The sequence below is a fragment of the Pristiophorus japonicus genome, chromosome 28 (genome assembly GCF_044704955.1).
Source record: "Pristiophorus japonicus isolate sPriJap1 chromosome 28, sPriJap1.hap1, whole genome shotgun sequence".
In the NCBI taxonomy this organism is placed as follows: Eukaryota; Metazoa; Chordata; class Chondrichthyes; family Pristiophoridae; genus Pristiophorus; species Pristiophorus japonicus.
The window spans coordinates 16,624,378-16,644,702 of record NC_092004.1 but is presented as its reverse complement, the minus strand read 5'-3'; the positions used below and the strand labels follow the sequence as shown (position 1 = coordinate 16,644,702).

The window sequence follows — 20,325 nt, the reverse complement described above, 5'->3', positions numbered from 1 at the left end:
AGTTTTGAGATTTTCAGATAAGCATTTTTACTGTCCGCTTCGACCTCAGAGTCGCTGTTTAATTTCCCGCCCTAAACAGCAAACACGGTCCCTGGTCGCTCTTTCCCTTTGCGCTCAAACCCGTTCATTTACAGCGCCTGCCGACGGAATCGAAGCTTCTTTTAAAAACATAGAAACATAGAAAATAGGTGCAGGAGCAGGCCATTCAGCCCTTCTAGCCTGCACCGCCATTCAATGAGTTCATGGCTGAACATGCAACTTCAGTACCCCCTTCCTGCTTTCTCACCATACCCCTTGATCGCCCTCGTAGTAAGGACTACATCTAACTCCTTTTTGAATATATTTAGTGAATTGGCCTCAACAACTTTCTGTGGTAGGGAATTCCACAGGTTCACCACTCTCTGGGTGAAGACGTTTCTCCTCATTTCGGTCCTAAATGGCTTACCCCTTATCCTTAGACTGTGAACCCTGGTTCTGGACTTCCCCAACATTGTGAACATTCTTCCTGCATCTAACCTGTCTAAACCCATCAGTATTTTAAACGTTTCTATAAGGTCCCCTCTCATTCATCTGAACTCCAGTGAATACAAGCCCAGTTGATTTAGTCTTTCTTGATCGGTCAGTCCCGCCATCTCGGAAATCAGTCTGGTGAACCTTCGCTGCACTCCCAAAATAACATGAATGTCGTTCCTCAGGTTAAGAGACCAAAACTGTACACAATACTCCAGGTGTGGCCTCACCAAGGCCCTGTACAACTGTAACAACACCTCCCTGCCCCTGTACTCAAATCCCCTCGCTATGAAGGCCAACATGCCATTTGCTTTCTTAACCGCCTGCTGTACCTGCATGCCAACCTTCAACGACTGATGTACCATGACACCCAGGTCTCGTTGCACCTCCCCTTTTCCTAATCTGTCACCATTCAGATAATAGTCTGTCTCTCTGTTTTTACCACCAAAGTGGACAACCTCACATTTATCCACATTATACTTCATCTGCCATACATTTGCCCACTCACCTAACCTATCCAAGTCGCTTTTGCAGTCTCATAGCATCCTCCTCGCAGCTCACACTGCCACCTAACTTAGTGTCATCGGCAAATTTGCAGACACTACATTTAATCCCCTGGTCTAAATCATTAATATACAGTGTAAACAGCTGGGGCCCGAGCACAGAACCTTACGGTACCCCACTAGTCACTGCCTGCCATTCTGAAAAGTACCCATTTAACCCTACTCTTTGCTTCCTGTCTGACAACCATTTCTCAATCCATGTCAGCACACTACCCCCAATCCCATGTGCTTTAACTTTGCACATTAATCTCTTGTGTGGAACCTTGTCGAAAGCCTTCTGAAAGTCCAAATATACCACATCAAATGGTTCTCCATTGTCCACTCTACTGGAAACATCCTCAATAAATTCCAGAAGATTTTGTCAAGCATGATTTCCCTTTCACAAATCCATGCTGACTTGGACCTATCATGTCACCTCTTTCCAAATGCGCTGCTATGACATCCTTAATAATTGATTCCATCAGCTTACCCACTACTGAGGTCAGGCTGACCGGTCTATAATTCCCTGTTTTCTCTCTCCCTCCTTTTTTAAAAAGTGGGGTTACATTGGCTACACTCCACTTGATAGGAACTGATGCAGAGTCAATGGCATGTAGGAAAATGACTGTCACTGCATCTGCTATTTCCAAGGCCACCTCCTTAAGTACTCTGGGGTGCAGTCCATCAGGCCCTGGAGATTTATCGGCCTTCAACCCCATCAATTTCCCCAACACAATTTCCCGACTAATAAGGATTTCTCTCAGTTCCTCCTCCTTACTAGATCCTCTGACTCTTCTTATATCCAGAATGTTGTTAGTGTCCTCCTTAGTGAATACTGAACCAAAGTACTTGTTCAATTGGTCCGCCATTTCTTTGTTCCCAGTTATGACTTTCCCTGATTCTGACTGCAGGGGACCTACATTTGTCTTTACTAACCTTTTTCTCTTTACATATCTATGGAAGCTTTTGCAATCCGTCTTAATGTTACCTGCAAGCTTCTTCTCATACTCCATTTTCGGGGTGAGACTCAGACTATAGCCACATCGTTCTCTCTCGCGCACTTTTCAATTAAAAAAAATTCTACTCAGGGGTCAAACCGTTTATTAATCCTAGAATCCGAGTGTAACAACCCAGAATGGGAGTTCTTACAGAGACCAGAACAGGGCAGTTTTAATGCTCTGTCCCTCTTCTCTTTTCACAGAGCGACTCCCAGTTCTTGTCTCATTGCCGCCTGTGCGGGGGATCGATGGATAATCTATGAATCTCCAGTTTTACAAAGATTGAGATGCAATGTGTCCCGTTACAGAATCAGTGGGGATTGATTCCCGTCCATTACAGACAGTTTGAAATAGTACCCGAATTTAATCCTGAAAGTAACAGCCTGGAATTTGCAATGGAAATATGGATTACGACAAAAGGAAACAAAAAGTGTTTGGAAAATTTGGCTAATAGTGAAGTTACTAAAATAATCCGCAATTTTAACAATTATTGGCGCTATTTTTGAATTTCTGAATCTTTGGAGGACTGACTTTTGTGGAGAGTAATTTTCACTGGCGGGCTAAACACGTTCTGATTGGACATCGGAAAAGACCAATGAAATTCACCAAAGAGCGACCAATTACAAGTTCGCTCCCTACATTCCTCCAGAAGGTATAAGCAAGGCAGATGTGGAGGAGTTTCTCATTCTTTTTCTGAACATGTGGATTGTGGAAATGTCGGGAAGAGGAAAAACCGGTGGTAAAGCTCGGGCCAAGGCCAAGTCTCGCTCCTCCCGGGCCGGACTGCAGTTCCCTGTGGGCCGTGTTCACAGGCTCCTGCGGAAGGGGAACTATGCTGAGTGTGTGGGTGCTGGAGGCCCAGTCTACATGGGTGCTGTGTTCAAGTATCTGACCGCTGAAATCCTGGAGCTGGCCGGCAACGCGGCCCGCGACAACAAGAAGACCCGCACCATCCCCAGACACCTGCAGCTGGCCATCGCAACGAGGATGCTGGGAAAGGTGACCATCGCTCAGGGCAGGGTGCTGCCTAATATCAAGGCTGTGCTGCTGCCCAAGAAAAGCACCAGTGCGTCCAAGAGCAAGTAAAGCAGACGGGATTTAATTTAATAATTCAAAGGCTCTTTTCAGAGCCACTCACAGTATCTGTGAAAGGGCTTCTTAATGTTCTATGGATCACAATTATCCCAGATCAAACTTATCATGTTAGTTCCTAAATTTTATGTTGAAATCCATTTGCTACAATTTTGCCCATTAAATTTATCTGGCAATATTAGTAATTTCATGGTTTCCACCGACAGTGCCTACAATGCCTGATGCTGACAGATTCAGAATAAAGCCTCACTTACAGAAGAGAAATTGATAGTTGGAAGCTGAAACGAATACTGAGTTTAGAAATTGATTGGTACAGAGTAAAACGATGCGAACACAATAGAGAGTGACGGGTATAGAGTAGAGCCCAGATTTACATCCTAGCGATGGACAGATACAGAGTAAACAACACACTCAGACACCAATCATTGAGATATTTTGAAACCAGCACGCAATTAGCAGAAATTGGCAGGTTCAGAATAAAACCAACACTCTAATGTCAGACACTGACAGATACAGAGATACGCCACATTCAGATGCCAGAAAAGGACAAATACAGTGTAAAATCCACACTCCTGTACCAGACAGCAACCATATGTTTTCTATATTTATCTGTCAATGGACCAGATAGTGAAAGTAGCAGAATCTGTCCTATAATAACCAGTCAGTCCCAAACTGAAACTGCACCGGGGATTGAAAGTGTCAGTATCTATCCTACACTCACCTGGCAATCAGAATCTGTCATATCGATTCAAAGAATGAGAGAGGCAGTATCTATCCAACACTCACCTGTCACCTAGTATCAGAGAATGAGAGAGGCAGTATCTATCCAACACTCACCAGTCATATAGTATCAGAGAATGAGAGAGGCAGTATCTATCCAAAACTCACCTGTTATATAGTATCAGAGAATGAGAGAGGCAGCATCTATCCAACACCCACCTGTCATATAGTATCAGAGACTGACAGGCAGTATCTATTCACCTGTCACATAGTGTCAGAGAATAACAGGCAGTATCTATCCAACACTCCCCTGACAGCCCAACTCTCATGGTGTACCAGAGACTGAGAGGTAACATATGTTAAGAAATATATCCCACACTGATAGCAGTATCAGAGAATGACAGGTACAGTAGCTATCCCATATTACGCAGTCATTCCCGCAGTGACACACAGTACCAGAGAGTGAAAGTGTGTGTATTCCTATATTCCCCTGTCCATAACACGCTGACACTGTACTAGAGTTTGAGAGATACAATAACTATCCTACACTGACCAGTAAACTCCACACTGACATGCTGTACAAGTGAGTGACGGGCAGTGTCTATCCTACAATCCCCTGCGTATCCCACACTGACACACTGTATCGTGTAAGGACAGATACAGTAACTATCCTACACTGACCAAGGAATACCACTGACACACTGTATCAGGGAAGGACAGATGCAGTAAATATCGTACACTGACAAGGAATCCCACTGACACATTGTATCATGTAAGGACAGATACAGTAACTATCCTACACTGACCAAGGAATCCCACTGACACACTGTATCAGGGAAGGACAGATGCAGTAAATATCGTACACTGACAAGGAATCCCACTGACACATTGTATCAGGGAGGAGAGATACAGTAACGATCCTACACTGACCAAGGAATCCCACTGACACACTGTATCAGGGAATGACAGATGCAGTAAATATCCTACACTGACCAAGGAATCCCACTGACACACTGTACCAGGGAAGGACAGACACAGTAAATATCCTACACTGACCAAGGAATCCCACTGACACACTGTACCAGGGAATGACAGATAAAGTAACTAACCTACCCTGACCAAGGAACCCCACTGACACACTGTATCATGTAAGGACAGATGCAATAACTAACCTACACTGACCAAGGAATCCCACTGACACACTGTACCAGGGAAGGACAGATACAGTAACTACCCTTCACTGACCAAGGAATCCCACTGACACAATGTACCAGGGAAGGACAGATACAGTAACTATCCTACACTGACCAAAGAATTCCACTGACACACTGTATCTTGTAAGGACAGATACAGCAACTATCCTACACTGACCAAGGAATGCCACTGACACACTGTATCAGGGAAGGACAGACACAGTAACTATCCTACACTGACCAAGGAATCCCACTGACACACTGTATCATATAAGGACAGATACAGTAACTAACCTACACTGACCAAGGAATCCCACTGACACACTGTACCAGGGAAGGACAGATACAGTAACTATCCTACACTGACCAAGAAATTCCACTGACACACTGTATCTTGTAAGGACAGATACAATAACTATCCTACACTGACCAAGGAATGCCACTGACACACTGTATCAGGGAAGGACAGATACAGTAACTATCCTACACTGACCAAGGAATCCCACTGACACACTGTATCATGTAAGGACAGATACAGTAACTAACCTACACTGACCAAGGAATCCCACTGACACACTTTATCATGTAAGGACAGATACAGTAACTAACCTACACTGACCAAGGAATCCCACTAACACACTGTATCAGGGAAGGACAGACACAGTAACTATCCTACACTGACCAAGGAATCCCACTGACACACTGTACCAGGGAAGGACAGATACAGTAAATATCCTGCACTGACCAAGGAATTCCACTGACACACTGTATCAGGGAAGGACAGATACAGTAATTATCCTACACTGACCAAGGAATCCCACTGACACACTGTATCAGGGAAGGACAGATACAGTAAATAACCTACACTGACCAAGGAATTCCACTGACACACTGTATCGTGTAAGGACAGATACAGTAACTATCCTACACTGACCAAGGAATCCCACTGACACACTGTATCAGGGAAGGACAGATACAGTAACTAACCTACACTGACCAAGGAATCCCACTGAAACACTGTACCAGGGAAGGACAGACACAGTAACTAACCTACACTGACCAAGGAATCCCACTGACACACTATATCATGTAAGGACAGATACAGTAAATAACCTACACTGACCAAGGAATCCCATTGACACTCTGTACCAGAGTGACAGCGGCTCTGATTAACCCCACTGTTCACACTAAAATCGGGTGTGCGCGTCCTACTTTTAACGGTTGTTTTGAGTTTTCAGCCGGACGAACAAAATATTTTGCAATGGTTTTAAGGTGAACATAAACATGGTTCTGAGGTACCTCTGTCGAATTTGAAATGGTTTCTGTTGAATGATTGTCACGTGTTGCAGCACTCACTTCCAGCCAGGAGATGGCAACAACCTCTAATAGTTTGGAGTGTGCGGATTGTGTCCACACATCCAGACCGCCGTGAGTCTGGTGCTGCCCGGGGAGCTGGCCAAGCACAGGGTGACCGACTACTCCAGCCCCAAGTAAATCTGCACAATGTACAGACAAAAAAACACAGATAACACAACAGCTCTTTTAAGAGCCACCCACAGCCTCTCTGATGGAGCCGCAAGTTCAAAGCATTCCAGCCAACGTCGGTCCAATGAGCCAATCTTCAGAAAAACAGTAAAACTGCCCCATTTTAATATTTGTTTCTGTCGAACCTAATATTTATCAAGAAAATCACTTCTATTCGAACTCGGCTAAATGTTTAAAATTGAATTTAAAATCAGTTCACTTGAGACCAATAGTTTGTTGTGTGAATGAAATGGGAGTTGGTCTTACCGCAGGTAAAGAGTACACAGCCAGAAAGGGGATGGGTGACGAACAGGAAGAGCAGCGAAAGGAAGGAAGTGCAGGGGTCCCCTGTGGTCATCCCCCTGCAAAACAGATACACCGTTTTGGGTAAAGTTTAGGGGGATGACTCATCAGGGGAGAGTAGCAGCCGCCAAGTTCATGACACCGTGGGTGGCTCTGCTGCACAGGAGGGCAGGAAAAAGATTGGGAGAGCTGTAGTGGTAGGGGATTCTATTGTAAGGGGAATAAATAGACGATTCTGCGGCCGCAACCGAGACTCCAGCATGATATGTTGCCTCCCTGGTGCAAGGGTCAAAGATGTCTCAGAGCGGGTGCAGGACATTTTTAAGGAAGAGGATGAACAGCCAGTTGTCGCGGTGCATATAGGTACCAACGATATAGGTATAAACGGGATGAGGTGCTACAAGACGAATTTAGGGAGCTAGGAGCTAAATTAAAAAGTAGGACCTCAAAAGTAGTAAACTCGGGATTGCTACCAGTGTCACGTGCAAGTCAGAGTAGGAATCGCAGGATAGCTCAGATGACTACGTGTCTTGAGGAGTGGTGCAGAAGGGAGGGATTCAAATTCCGGGGCATTGGAACCGGTTCTAGGGGAGGTGGGACCAGTACAAACCGGACGATCTGCACCAAGGCAGGACCGGAACCAATGTCCTGTGGGAGTGTTTGCTGCTGCTGTTGGGGAGGATTAAACTAACATGCAGGGAAACAGAGGGAAGCAGAATGGGTGCAGCAGTAAAAGATCGAAAGAAAAAAAGTAAAAGTGGAGGGCAGAGAAACCTATGGCAAAAAGCAAAAAGGGCCACAATACAGCAACATTCTAAACGAGCAAAGTGTGTTAAAAAGACAAGCGAAGGCTCTGTTCCTCAATGCGAGGAGTATTCAGAATAAGGTGGAAGAATTAATTGCGCAGATAGCAGTTAATGGATATGATGGAAATGCCATCACGGAGAATTGGCTCCAGGATGGCCACGACTGGGAACTCAACATAAAGGTATATTGAACATTACGGTAGGATAGACAGAAAGGAAAATGAGGGAGGGTGGCATTGCTGGTTAATGAGGAAATAAATGCAATAGTAAGGAAGGACATTAGCTTGGATGAAGTGGAATCAGTATGTGTGGAGCTGCGGAATTCCAAAGGGCTGAAAATGCTAGCGGGAGTTATGTACAGACCACCAAACACTGGTAGTGAGGTTGGGGACAGCATTAAACAAGAAATTAGGGATGCGTGCAATAAAGGTACAACAGTTATCATGGGCGACTTTAATCTACATATTGATTGGGCTAACCAAACTGGTAGCAATGCGGTGGAGGAGGATTTCCTGGAGTGTATTATGGATGGTTTTCTAGACAATATGTCCAGGAACCATCTAGAGGGCTGGCCATCCTAGACTGGGTGATATGTAATGAGAAGGGACTAATTAGCAATCTTGTTGTGCGAGGCCCCTTGGGGAAGAGTGACCATAATATGGTAGAATTCTTTATTAAGATGGAGAGTGACACAGTTAATTCAGAGACGAGGGCCCTGAACTTAAGGAATGGTAACTTCGATGGTATGAGGTGCGAATTGGCTAGAATAAACTAGCAAATAATACTTAAAGGGTTGACAGTGGATAGGTAATGGTAAACATTTAAAGATCACATGGATGAACTTCAACAATTGTACATCCCTGTCTGGAGTAAAAATAAAATGGCGAAGGTTGCTAAACCGTGGCTGACAGTGGAAATTAAGGATAGTGTTAAATCCAAGGAAGAAGCATATAAATTGGCCAGAAAAAGCAGCAAACCTGAGGACTGGGATAAATTTTGAATGCAACAGAGGAGGACAAAGGCTTTAATTATCAGGGGAAAATAGAGTATGAGTGATAGCTTGCCGGGAACATAAAAACTGACTGCAAAAGCTTCTATAGTTATGTGAAGAGAAAAAGATAAGTGAAGACAAATATAGATCCTTTGCAGTCAGATTCAGGTGAATTTATATTATAAAGTATAATACATTTGTTCTGTCTTCACGAAGGAAGACAAAAATAACCATCCGGAAATAGTAGGGGACCGAGGGTCTAGCGAGAAGGAGGAACTGAAGGAAATCCTTATTAGTCAGGAGATTATGTTAGGGAAATTGATGGGATTGAAGGCCGATACATCCCGAGGGCCTGATAGTCTGCATCCCAGAGTACTTAAGGATGTGAACCTAGAAATAGTGGATGTATTGGTGATCATTTTCCAACATTCGATAGGCTCTGGATCAGTTACTATGGATTGGAGTGTAGCTAATGTAGCCCGACTTTTTAAAAAAGGAGGGAAAAAGAAAACAGGGAATTAGAGTCTGACATTGATAGTGGGGAAAATGCTGGAATCAATTATTAAAGATGTAATAGCAGCGCGTTTGGAAATCAGTGACAGGATCAGTCCAAGTTAGCATGGATTTATGAAAGGGTAATCATGCTTGACAAATCTTCTAGAATTTTTTCAGGATGTAACTAGTAGAGTGGACAATGGAGGACCAGTGGATGTGATGTATTCGAACTTTCAAAAGGCTTTTGATAAGGTCCCACACAAGAGATTGGTGTGCAAAATTAAAGCACACAGCATTGGGAGTAAAGTATTGACGTGGATAGAGAACTGATTGGCAGACAGAAAGCAAAGAGTAGGAATAAACAGGTCCTTTTCAGAACGGCAGGCAGTTACGATTGTGGTAACGCAAGGTTCAATGCTGGGACCCGAGCTATTTACAATATACATTAATGATTTAGATGAAGGAATTGAATGTAATATCTCCAAGTTTGCAGATGACACTAAGCTAGGTGTCAGTGCGAACTGTGAGGAGGATACGAAGAGGCTACAGGTTGACTTGGACAGGTTAGGTGATTGTGCAAGTGCATGGCAGATGCAGTATAATGTAGATAAATGTGAGTTATCACTTTGGTGACAAAAACAGGAAAGCAGAATATTATCTGAATGGTGACAGATTAGGAAAATGGGAGGTGCAACGAGACCTGGGTGTCATGGTACATCAGTCATTGAAAGTTGACATGCAGGTACAGCAGGCGGTGAAGAAGGCAAATGGTATGTTGGCCTTCATAGCGAGATGAATTGAGTGTAGGAACAGGGAGGTCTTACTGCAGTTGTACAGGGCCACACCTTGTATATTGTGTACAGTTTTGGTCTCCTAATATGAGGAATGACATTCTTGCTATTGACGGAGTGCAGTGAAGGTTCACCAGTTTGATTCCTGGGATGACTGGAGTAAAATATGAAGAAAGACTGGATCGACTGGGCTTATATTCGCTGGAATTTGGAAGAATGAGAGGGGACCTCATAGAAACATATAACATTCTGACCAGATTGGACAGGTTAGACGCAGGAAGAATGTTTCCGATGTTGTGTACGTCCAGAACCAGGGGACACAGTCTAAGGATAAGGGGTAAGCCATTTCGGACTGAGATGAGGAAAATCTTCTTCACTCAGAGAAATGTGAACCTGTGGAATTGTCTCGCAAAAAAAGTTATTCAGGCCAGTTTGTTAGATATATTGAAAAGGGATTTGGATGTGGCCCTTTCGGCTAAAGGAATCAAGGGGTTAGGAGAGAAATCAGGAATGAGTACTAAAGTTGCATGATCAGCCAAGATAATATTAAATGGTGCTGCAGTCTCGAAAGGCCGAATGGCCTATTCCTGCACCTATTTTCTATGTTTCTATGACCCTTTGCCGTTTGCAACCGGTTCCTTAGCCAAACGTCCAATGACCCTCTGCAACTTGACCCTCTGCAACTTGGCCCTCAGCCACTGGTCCCTTAGCCCTCAGCCACCAGTTATTTCGCTCTCAGCATCAAGGCACCTGGCCCTTAGCAAACAGTCCCTTGGCCTTTAGCAACCGGTCCCTGGCTCACAGTAACCAACAATTGACCCTCAGCCACTAGTCCCTTCACGCTCAGCCACCCGATCCTTAGCCCTCAGCTACCAGTCGTTTCGCACCTAGCAGCAAGCACTTGGACCATACCAACCATTCCCTTGGCCATTAGCAACCGGTCTCTTGGCCCTTAATAGCCAGTCCCCTGGCCCTCAATCACCACAAGCTCCCTTGGCCCACAGCAACTAACACATGGCCCTTGACAACCGGTCCCAAAGCCCTCGGCAACCGGTCCCATAACCCTTAGCAACCGGCTCTTGGCCCTTAGCAACAGGTCTCTTGGCCCTTAGCAATTGGCCCCTTGGCCCTTAGCAACAGGTCTCTTGGCCGTCAGCCACCAGTCACTTGGCCCTTAGCAAACCGTCACATGGTCCTTAGCAAACGGTCTCTTGGCCCCAAGCAACCGGTCCTTTGGCCCTTAGCAGAGGCTCCCTTGGCCCACAGCAACCAACACTTGAGTCTTAGCAACTGGTGCTTTGGCCCTCAGTCACGGGTCATTTGCCCCTCAACAACCTGTCCCTTGTCCTTTAACAACCGGTCCCTTGGCCCTTAGCAACCAGTCTCTTGGCCCTTGGCAAGCGGTTCCTTGGCTCAAAGCAACTGGTCTCCTGGCCCTCAACCACCATCGCTTTGCCCTCAGCCACCAGTAACTTGGCCCTCTGCAACCGGTCCTTTGGTCCTTAGCAACCGGTCCCCTGGACCTTGGCAGACAATCCCATGGCCCTCAGCCACCAGTCCCATGGCCTCGGCAACAATTCGCTTAGCTCTCAGCAGCTGGTCCATTGCTGCTCAACAACCGGAACCTTGCCGCTTAGCAGACAACCCTTGGCCCTCAGCAACCGGTCCCTTAGTGACAGGTCCATTGGCCCTCAGCAACTTGGCCCTCAGCAACTTGACCCTCAGCAACCAGCCCCTTGGCCCTCCGCAACCAGCCCCTTGGCGGTTAGCAGCCAACACTTGCCACTTAGCATCAGGTCCCTTCGCCCTGAGCAACCAGCCCTTAGACCTCAGCCACTGGGCGTTTCACTCTTAGCAACAAGAAACTTGGCCAGTAGTGTTAATATGGATTCTTTTTCCCTCAATCTGTTTCAGCGAATACACTGACGCGAACACCTCTTTGCCTTTTCTGTAAAAGACCTTCACTGAAGATTCTAATCCCGGCCGGGACTTGTCAAGACAAAGGGACACTCTCAATCAGAGCCTGTTTACCTATTCCTGGACAAGCCCCTTTACAGCGCGAAAAGCACAGTAGTTATACATTTTCAAAACAGAACACATTTGATTAGCACTTGGTCTATCCAATCCCTTTTTGCCTCCCCGCTCCTCCCCCCGAGTACGTCCAATGGCAGGCAAGAAAGCCTCCCAATTAGGGCTGGTGTCAGGGTCAGGTTAGTTATAGCTTTGCTACACTATCTTCCCTTATCAGTAAAGAACCCAATTAGTTTCCCTTCCTCCTTATCAGCAAAAGCCATTACTTTTCTCCCCCATCTAGGATTGCTTTCTTTCTTTGTGCCGCCTTGCGTCTTTCTCATGACCCGTGTTTAACCTCAACCTCAACTATTCGTAACCCCTTTCTTTTCTGTTGATTCTGCAGTTGTCTGCATCTTGACATTTCTTTAGCTATTTTCCCATGATTCCCTATCTCCATCCTTTTGCCACATTCTCGATCCATCTACCACATTCACAACCCTTCATCACACATTCTCATTAGCAACCTGTCCCTTGGGCCTAAGCAACCGATGCCCTAACCCTTAGCGACAAGTCGCTTGACACTCAGCCGCCCGATCCTTGGCCCTTAGCAACCCGTTCCTTGGCCCTTAGCAACCAGTTCCTTGGCCCTTAGCAACCAGTCCCATGGCCCTTAGCAGCCGGTCCCTTGGCACTTATGCAGTATAATGTGGATAAATGTGAGGTTATTCACTTTGGTAGCAAAAACAGGACGGCAGATAATTATCTGAATGGTGACAGATTAGTAAAAGGGGAGGTGCAAAGAGACCTGGGTGTCATGGTACATCAGTCATTGAAGGTAGGCATGCAGGTACAACAGGCAGTAAAGAAAGCAAATGGCATGCTGGCCTTCATAGCGAGGGGATTTGAGTAATGTAGCAGGGAGGTCTTACTGCAGTTGCACCGGGCCTTGGTGAGACCATACCTTGAGTATTGTGTTCAGTTGTGGTCTCCAAATCTGAGGAAGGACGCGCTTGTTATTGAGGGAGTGCAGCGAAGGTTCACCAGACTGATTCCCGGGATGGCAGGACTGACATATGAGGAAAGAGTGGATCGGCTCGGCTTATACTCACTGAAATTTAGAAGAATGACAGGTGATCTCAAATAAACTTTTAAAATTCTGATGGGACTGGACAGGTTAGATGCAGGAAGAATGTTCACGATGTTGGGGAAGTCCAGAACCAGGGGTCACACTCTAAAGATAAGGGGTAAGCCATATAGGACCGAGATGAGGAGAGACTTTTTCACCCAGAGAGTTGTGAATCTGTGGAATTCTCTACTATAGAAAGTTGTTGAGTCTAGTTCATTGGGCATATTCAAAAGGGAGATAGATGTCACCTTTGCGGATAAAAGATCAGGGGATATGGAGGCAAGGCTGGGGTGGGGTACTGAGGTTGTATGATCATCCATGAGCATATTAAATTGTAGTGCAGGCTCGAAGGGCCGAATAGCCTACTCCTGCACCTATTTTCCATGTTTCTTTGTTTAGCCACTGGTCCCTTGGCTCTTAGCAACCGGTCCCTTGGCTATTAGCAACCGGTCCCTTGGTCCATAGCAACCAGCCTCTTGATGCGAAGAAAACGGTCCCTTGGCCCTTAGCAACCGGTCTCTTGGCCGTTAGCAGCCAACACTTGCCACTTAGCCCTCAGCCACTGGTCGTTTCGCTCTAAGCAGCAAGGCACTTGGCCCTTAGCAACCAGTCTGTTGGCCCATAGCAACTGGTCCCTTGCTCCATAGCAACCAACACTTGGCTCTTCGCAACCGGTGCCTTGGCCCTCAGCCACCAGAAACTTCATGCTCAGCCACCCGATCCCTAGCCCTCAGCCACTGGTCGTTTCGCTCCTAGCAGCAAGGCACTTGGGCCTTACGAACCAGTCCCTTGGCCCTTAGCAACTGGTCCTTGGCCCTTAGCAACTAGGCCTTTGGCCATTAGCAACTGGTCCCTTGGCCCTTAGCAACTGGTCTCTATTCCCTTAGCAACTGGTCCCTTGGCCCTCTGCCACCAGTGCCAAAGATCTCAGCAACCAGTCACTTGGGCCATGGCACCCACTTATTGCATCTAAGCAAACAGTCCCTTGGCCCTGAACCACCATGGCTTATACCTCAGCCACCGTTCCCTAAGTCCTCAGCCACCATTCCCTTTGTCCTCCGCAACCGGTCCCGTGGCCCTCAACAACCGGTCCCGTGGCCCTCATCAACCGGTCCTGTGGCCCTCATGAACCGGTCCCCTGGCCCTCATCAACCGGTCCCCTGGCCCTCATCAAACGGTCCCCTGGCCCTCATCAACCGGTCCCGTGGCCCTCATCAACCGGTCCCGTGGCCCTCATCAAACGGTCCTGTGGCCCTCATCAACCGGTCCCCTGGCCCTCATCAACCGGTCCCCTGGCCCTCATCAACCGGTCCCGTGGCCATCATCAACCGGTCCCTGGCCCTCATCAACCGGTCCCGTGGCCCGCATCAACCGGTCCTCTGGCCCTCATCAACCGGTCCCCTGGCCCTCATCAACCGGTCCCCTGGCCCTCATCAACCGGACCCGTGGCCCTCATCAACCGGTCCTCTGGCCCTCATCAACCGGTCCTCTGGCCCTCATCAACCGGTCCCGTGGCCCTCATCAACCGGTCCTCTGGCCCTCATCAACCGGTCCCCTGGCCCTCATCAACCGGTCCCCTGGCCCTCATCAACCGATCCCCTGGCACTCATCAACCGGGCCCCTGGCCCTCAGCCACCGGTCATTTGGGCCTTATCAGTCAGTCTTTTGGCCCTCAGGAGCCAGACCCTTGTCCTTCAATCACCAGTCCCATAGCCCTTAGCAACTAGTCCCTTGGCCCTTAGCAACTGGTCCCTTGGCCCTTAGCAACTGGTCCCTTGGCCCTTAGCAACTGGTCCCTTGCCCCTTTGCAACTGGTCCTTGGCCCTTAGCAACTCGTCGCTTGGCCCTTAGCAACTGGTTCCTTGGCCCTTAGCAACTGGTCCCTTGGCCCTAAGCAACTGGACCCTTGGCCCTTCGCAACTCAGTCCCTTGGCCCTTCGCAAGCAGGCCTTTGGCTCTTAGCAACCAGGCCCTTGTCCTGTTGCAACAGTACCCTCGGCCCTTAGCAACTAGTCTCTAGGCCCTTAGCAACCAGTCACTTGGCACTCTGCCATCAGTGCCAAGGCCTTCGGCAACCATTCACTTGGCCATTAGCAGCCAACCATTAGCTCTAAGCAACCGGTCCCTTGGCCCTGAACCACCATGGCTTTGCCCTCAGCATCCAGCAGTTTTGCCCTCAGCCACCAGTCCCTTGGCCCCTCAGCCACCAGTCCTTTGGCCTTTACCAACAGCTCCGTTAGCCTGAGCAACTGGTCCCTTGGCCCTAAGCAACCAGGCCCTTGGCACTTAGCAACCAGGCCCTTGGCCTTTAGCAACTGCTCTCTTTGCCCTCGCAACTTGTCTCTCAGCCCTTAGCAACCGGTCTATTGGCACTCTGCCACCAGTGCCAAGGCCCTCAGCAATCATTCACTTGGCCCTCAGCCAGCAGTCCCTTGGCTCTTAGCCACCAGTCCCTTGGCCCTCAGCCACCAGTCCCTTGGCCCTCAGCAACCAGTCCCTTGCCCAGCTGGTCATTTGGTCTGTGGAACTGGTCATTTGGCCCTTAGCAAATGGTCATTTGGCATTTAGCAATCAGTCTCTTGGCCCTTAGCAACGGGTCACTTCAACCTGAGCAGCGTGTCCCTTGGCCCTTAGCAACTGGTCCCTTGGTGCTTCGCAACCAATACCTTTGCCTGAGGATACTGGTCCCTTGGCCCTAAGCAACAGGTCCTTTGTCCTGAGCAACCGGTCTCTCGGCCCTCAGCCACCGGTTCCTTCGCTCTGAACAACAAATCCATTCGTCCTTAGCAACTGATTCCTTGGCATCCAGCAACCAACATTTGGCCCTCAGCAACCAGTGCTTTGACCCTCAGTGACAAGTCCCTTGACACTCAGCCGCCTGATCCTTAGCACTCAGTCACCAGTTGTTTTGCTCTTAGCATCCGGTTCCTTGGCCACCAGCAACCGGTCCCATGGACTCAGCAACCGTTCACTTGGCCCTGAACAAACGGTCCCTTGCCCCGGAGCAACCGGTCCCATCTCCCTGAGCAACCGTCCTTAGCCCTCAGCAACTGGTCCCTTGGCCCTCAACAACCAGTCCTTTGGTTCTCAGCAACCGGTCCCTTGACCCTAAGGAACGGGTCCCTTGGCACTAATGAAGCGGTCCCTTGGCCCTAAGAAACCGGTCCCTTGGCCCTATGGAACAAGTCCCTTGGCCCTAAGGAAATTGTCCCTTGGCCCTAAGCAACCAGTCCCTTGGCCCGAAGCAACCAGTCCCTTGACCCTAAGGAAATTGTTCCTTGGCCTGAAGGAAATTGTCCCTTGGCCCTAAGGAAATTGTCCCTTGGCCCTAAGCAACCAGTCCCTTGGCCCTAAGCAACCGGTCCCTTGTCTCTGAGCAACCGGTGCATTGGCGCTTAGCAACCAGTCCCTTAGCCCTTAGCAACCAGTCCCTTGGCCCCAAGCAACTCTTCCCTCACCCGTTAGCAGCCGGTCCCTTGGCCATTAGCAACCGGTCCTTAGGCCGTTAGCAGCCAATACTTGCCACTTAGCAAACAGTCTCTTCGCTCTCAGCCACTGGACTCTTCGCCCTGAGCAAGCGGACCTCAGCTCTCAGCCACTGGTTGTTTCGCTCTTAGCAGCAAGGCACTTGGCCCTCAGCCACTAGTCCCTTCATGCGCAGCCACCCGATCGTTAGCCCTCAGCCAGCAGTCATAGAAACATAGAAACATAGAAACATTGAAAATAGGTGCAGGAGTAGGCCATTCGGCCCTTCTAGCCTGCACCGCCATTCAATGAGTTCATGGCTGTACATGCAACTTCAGTACCCCCTTCCTGCTTTCTCGCCATACACCTTGATCCCACCAGTAGTAAGGACTTCATCTAACTCCCTTTTGAATATATTTAGTGAATTGGCCTCAACAACTTTCTGTGGTAGAGAATTCCACAGGTTCACCACTCTCTGGGTGAAGAAATTTCTCCTCCTCTCGGTCCAAAATGGCTTAACCCTTATTCTGAGACTGTGACCCCTGGTTCTGGACTTCCCCAACATTGGGAACATTCTTCCTGCATCTAACCTGTCTAAACCCGTCAGAATTTTAAACATGTCTATGAGGTCCCCTCTCATTCTTCTGAACTCCAGTGAATACAAGCCCAGTTGATCCAGTCTTTCTTGATAGGTCAGTCCCACCATCCCAGGAAGCAGTCTGGTGAACCTTCGCTGCACTCCCTCAATAGCAAGAATGTCCTTCCTCAAGTTAGGAGACCAAAACTGCACACAATACTCCAGGTGTGGCCTCACCAAGGCCCTGTACAACTGTAGCAACACCTCCCTGCCCCTGCACTCAAATCCCCTCGCTATGAAGACCAACATGCCATTTTCTTTCTTAACCGCCTGCTGTACCTGCATGCCAACCTTCAATGACTGATGTACCATGACACCCAGGTCTCGTTGCACCTCCCCTTTTCCTTATCTGTCACCTTTCAGATAATAGTCTGTCTCTCTGTTTTTACCACCAAAGTGGATAACATCACATTTATCCACATTATACTTCATCTGCAATGCATTTGCCCGCTTACCTAACCTATCCTCGTCACTCTGCAGCCTCATAGCTTCCTACTCGCAGCTCACACTGCCACTCAACTTAGTGTCATCCGCAAATTTGGAGATACTACATTTAATCCCCTCGTCTAAATCATTAATGTACAGTGTAAACAGCTGGGGCCCCAGCACAGAACCTTGCGGTACCCCACTAGTCACTGCCTGCCATTCCGAAAAGAACCCATTTACTCCTACTCTTTGCTTCTTGTCTGACAACCAGTTCTCAATCCATGTCAGCACACTACCCCCAATCCCATGTGCTTTATCTTTGCATATTAATCTCTTGTGTGGGACCTTGTCGAAAGCCTTCTGAAAGTCCAAATATACCAAATCAACTGGTTCTCCCTTGTCCACTCTACTGGAAACATCCTCAAAAAATTACATAAGATTTGTCAAGCGTGGTTTGCCTTTCACAAATCCATGCTGACTTGGACCTATCATGTCACCTCTTTCCAAATGCGCTGCTATGACATCCTTAATAATATATTCCATCATTTTACCCACTACTGAGGTCATAATTCCCTGTTTTCTCTCTCCCTCCTTTTTTAAAAAGTGGGGTTACATTGGCTACCCTCCACTCGATAGGAACTGATCCAGAGTCAATGGAATGTTGGAAAATGACTGTCAATGCATCTGCTATTTCCAAGGCCACCTCCTTAAGTACTCTGGGATGCAGTCCATCAGGCCCTGGGGATTTATCGGCCTTCAATCCCATTAATTTCCCCAACACAATTTCCCGACTAATAAAGATTTCCCTCAGTTCCTCCTCCTTACGAGACCCTCTGACCCCTTTTATATCCGGAATGTTGTTCGTGTCCTCCTTAGTGAATACATAACCAAAGTACTTGTTCAATTAGTCTGCCATTTCTTTGTTCCCCGTTATGACTTCCCCTGATTCTGACTGCAGGGGACCTACGTTTGTCTTCACTAACCTTTTTCTCCTTACATATCTGTCGAAACTTTTGCAGTCCGTCTTAATGTTCCCTGCAAGCTTCTTCACGTACTCCATTTCCCTGCCCTAATCAAAACCTTTTTCCTCCTCTGCTGAGTTCTAAATTTCTCCCAGTCCCCGGGTTCACTGCTATTTCTGGCTAATTTGTATGCCACTTCCTTGGCTTTAATACTATCCCTGATTTCCCTTGATAGCCACGGTTGAGCCACCTTCCCTTTTTTATTTTTACTCCAGACATGAATGTACAATTGTCGTAGTTCATCCATGCGGTCTCTAAATGTCTGCCATTGCCCATCCACAGTCAACCCCTTTAGTATCATTCGCCAATTTATCCTAGCCAATTCACGCCTCATACCTTCAAAGTTACCCTTCTTTAAGTTCTGGACCATGGTCTCTGAATTAACTGTTTCATTCTCCATCCTAATGCAGAATTCGACCATATTATAGTCACTCTTCCCCAAGTGGCCTCGCACAACGAGATTGCTAATTAGTCCTCTCTCATTACACAACACCCAGTCTAAGATGGCCTCCCCCCTAGTTGTTTCCTCGACATATTGGTCTAGAAAACCATCCCTTATGCACTCCAGGAAATCCTCCTCCACCGTATTGCTTCCAGTTTGGCGACCCCAATCTATGTGCATATTAAAGTCACCCATTATAACTGCTGCACCTTTATTGCATGCACCCCTAATTTCCTGTTTGATGCCCTCCCCAACATCACTACTACTGTTTGGAGGTCTGTACACAACTCCCACTAACGTTTTTTGCCCTTTGGTGTTCTGCAGCTCTACCCATGTAGATTCCACATCATCCAAGCTAATGTCTTTCCTAACTATTGCATTAATCTCCTCTTTAACCAGCAATGCTACCCCACCTCCTTTTCTTTTTATTCTATCCTTCCTGAATGTTGGATACCCATGGACGTTGAGTTCCCAGCCCTGATCATCCTGGAGCCAGGTCTCCGTAATGCCAATCACATCATATTTGTTAACATCTATTTGCACAGTTAATTCATCCACATTATTACGGATACTCCTTGCATTAAGACACAAAGTCTTCAGGCTTGTTTTTTTTAACACCCTTGTCCTTTTAGAATTTTGCTGTACAGTGGCCCTTTTTGTTCTTTTTCTTGGGTTTCTCTGCCCTCCACGTTTTACTCATCTCCTTTCTGTCTTTTGCTTTTGTCTCCTTTTTGTTTCCCTCTATCTCCCTGCATTGGTTCCCATCCCCCTGCCATATTAGTTTAACTCCTCCCCAACAGCACTCGGAAACACTTCCCCGAGGACATTGGTTCAAGTCCTGCCCAGGTGCAGACCGTTCGGTTTGTACTGGTCCCACCTCCCCCAGAACCGGTTCCAATGCCCCAGGAATTTGAATCCCTCGCTGCTGCACCACTGTTCAATCCACGTATTCATCGTTTCGTTCCTAGCAGCAAGGCACTTGCCCCTTAACAAAAAGTCCCTTGGCCCTTACCAACCGGTCCCTTGGCCCTTAGCAACTAGGCTCTTGACCCTTCGCAACTGTTCTGTTGGCCCTTAGCAACCAGTCTGTACACCCTTGGCAACTGGTTGTTTGGCTCTCTGTCACCAGTACCAAGTCCCTCGACAACTGGTCGCTTGGCCCTTAGCACCCAACCCTTGGCTCTAAGCAACCAGTCCCTTGGCCCTGAACCACCATTGCTTTGCCCTCA

The 20,325-nt window shown here is 47.6% G+C and overlaps 1 protein-coding gene across 1 annotated transcript; it reads left to right on the top strand.

Annotated features, from left to right (window-relative positions):
• The first annotated feature begins 2,764 nt into the window (after positions 1 to 2,764).
• On the top strand, positions 2,765 to 3,136 carry LOC139239599 (histone H2A type 2-A-like). The gene has a single exon (XM_070868386.1). It carries the CDS (start codon positions 2,765 to 2,767, stop codon positions 3,134 to 3,136), a length of 372 nt encoding a protein of 123 aa, XP_070724487.1.
• Positions 3,137 to 20,325: the final 17,189 nt, after the last annotated feature.

Bases quoted from the DNA above. Each gene is read 5' to 3' on its own strand.
- LOC139239599 (XM_070868386.1), top strand. From the start codon at position 2,765: ATGTCGGGAAGAGGAAAAACCGGTGGTAAAGCTCGGGCCAAGGCCAAG.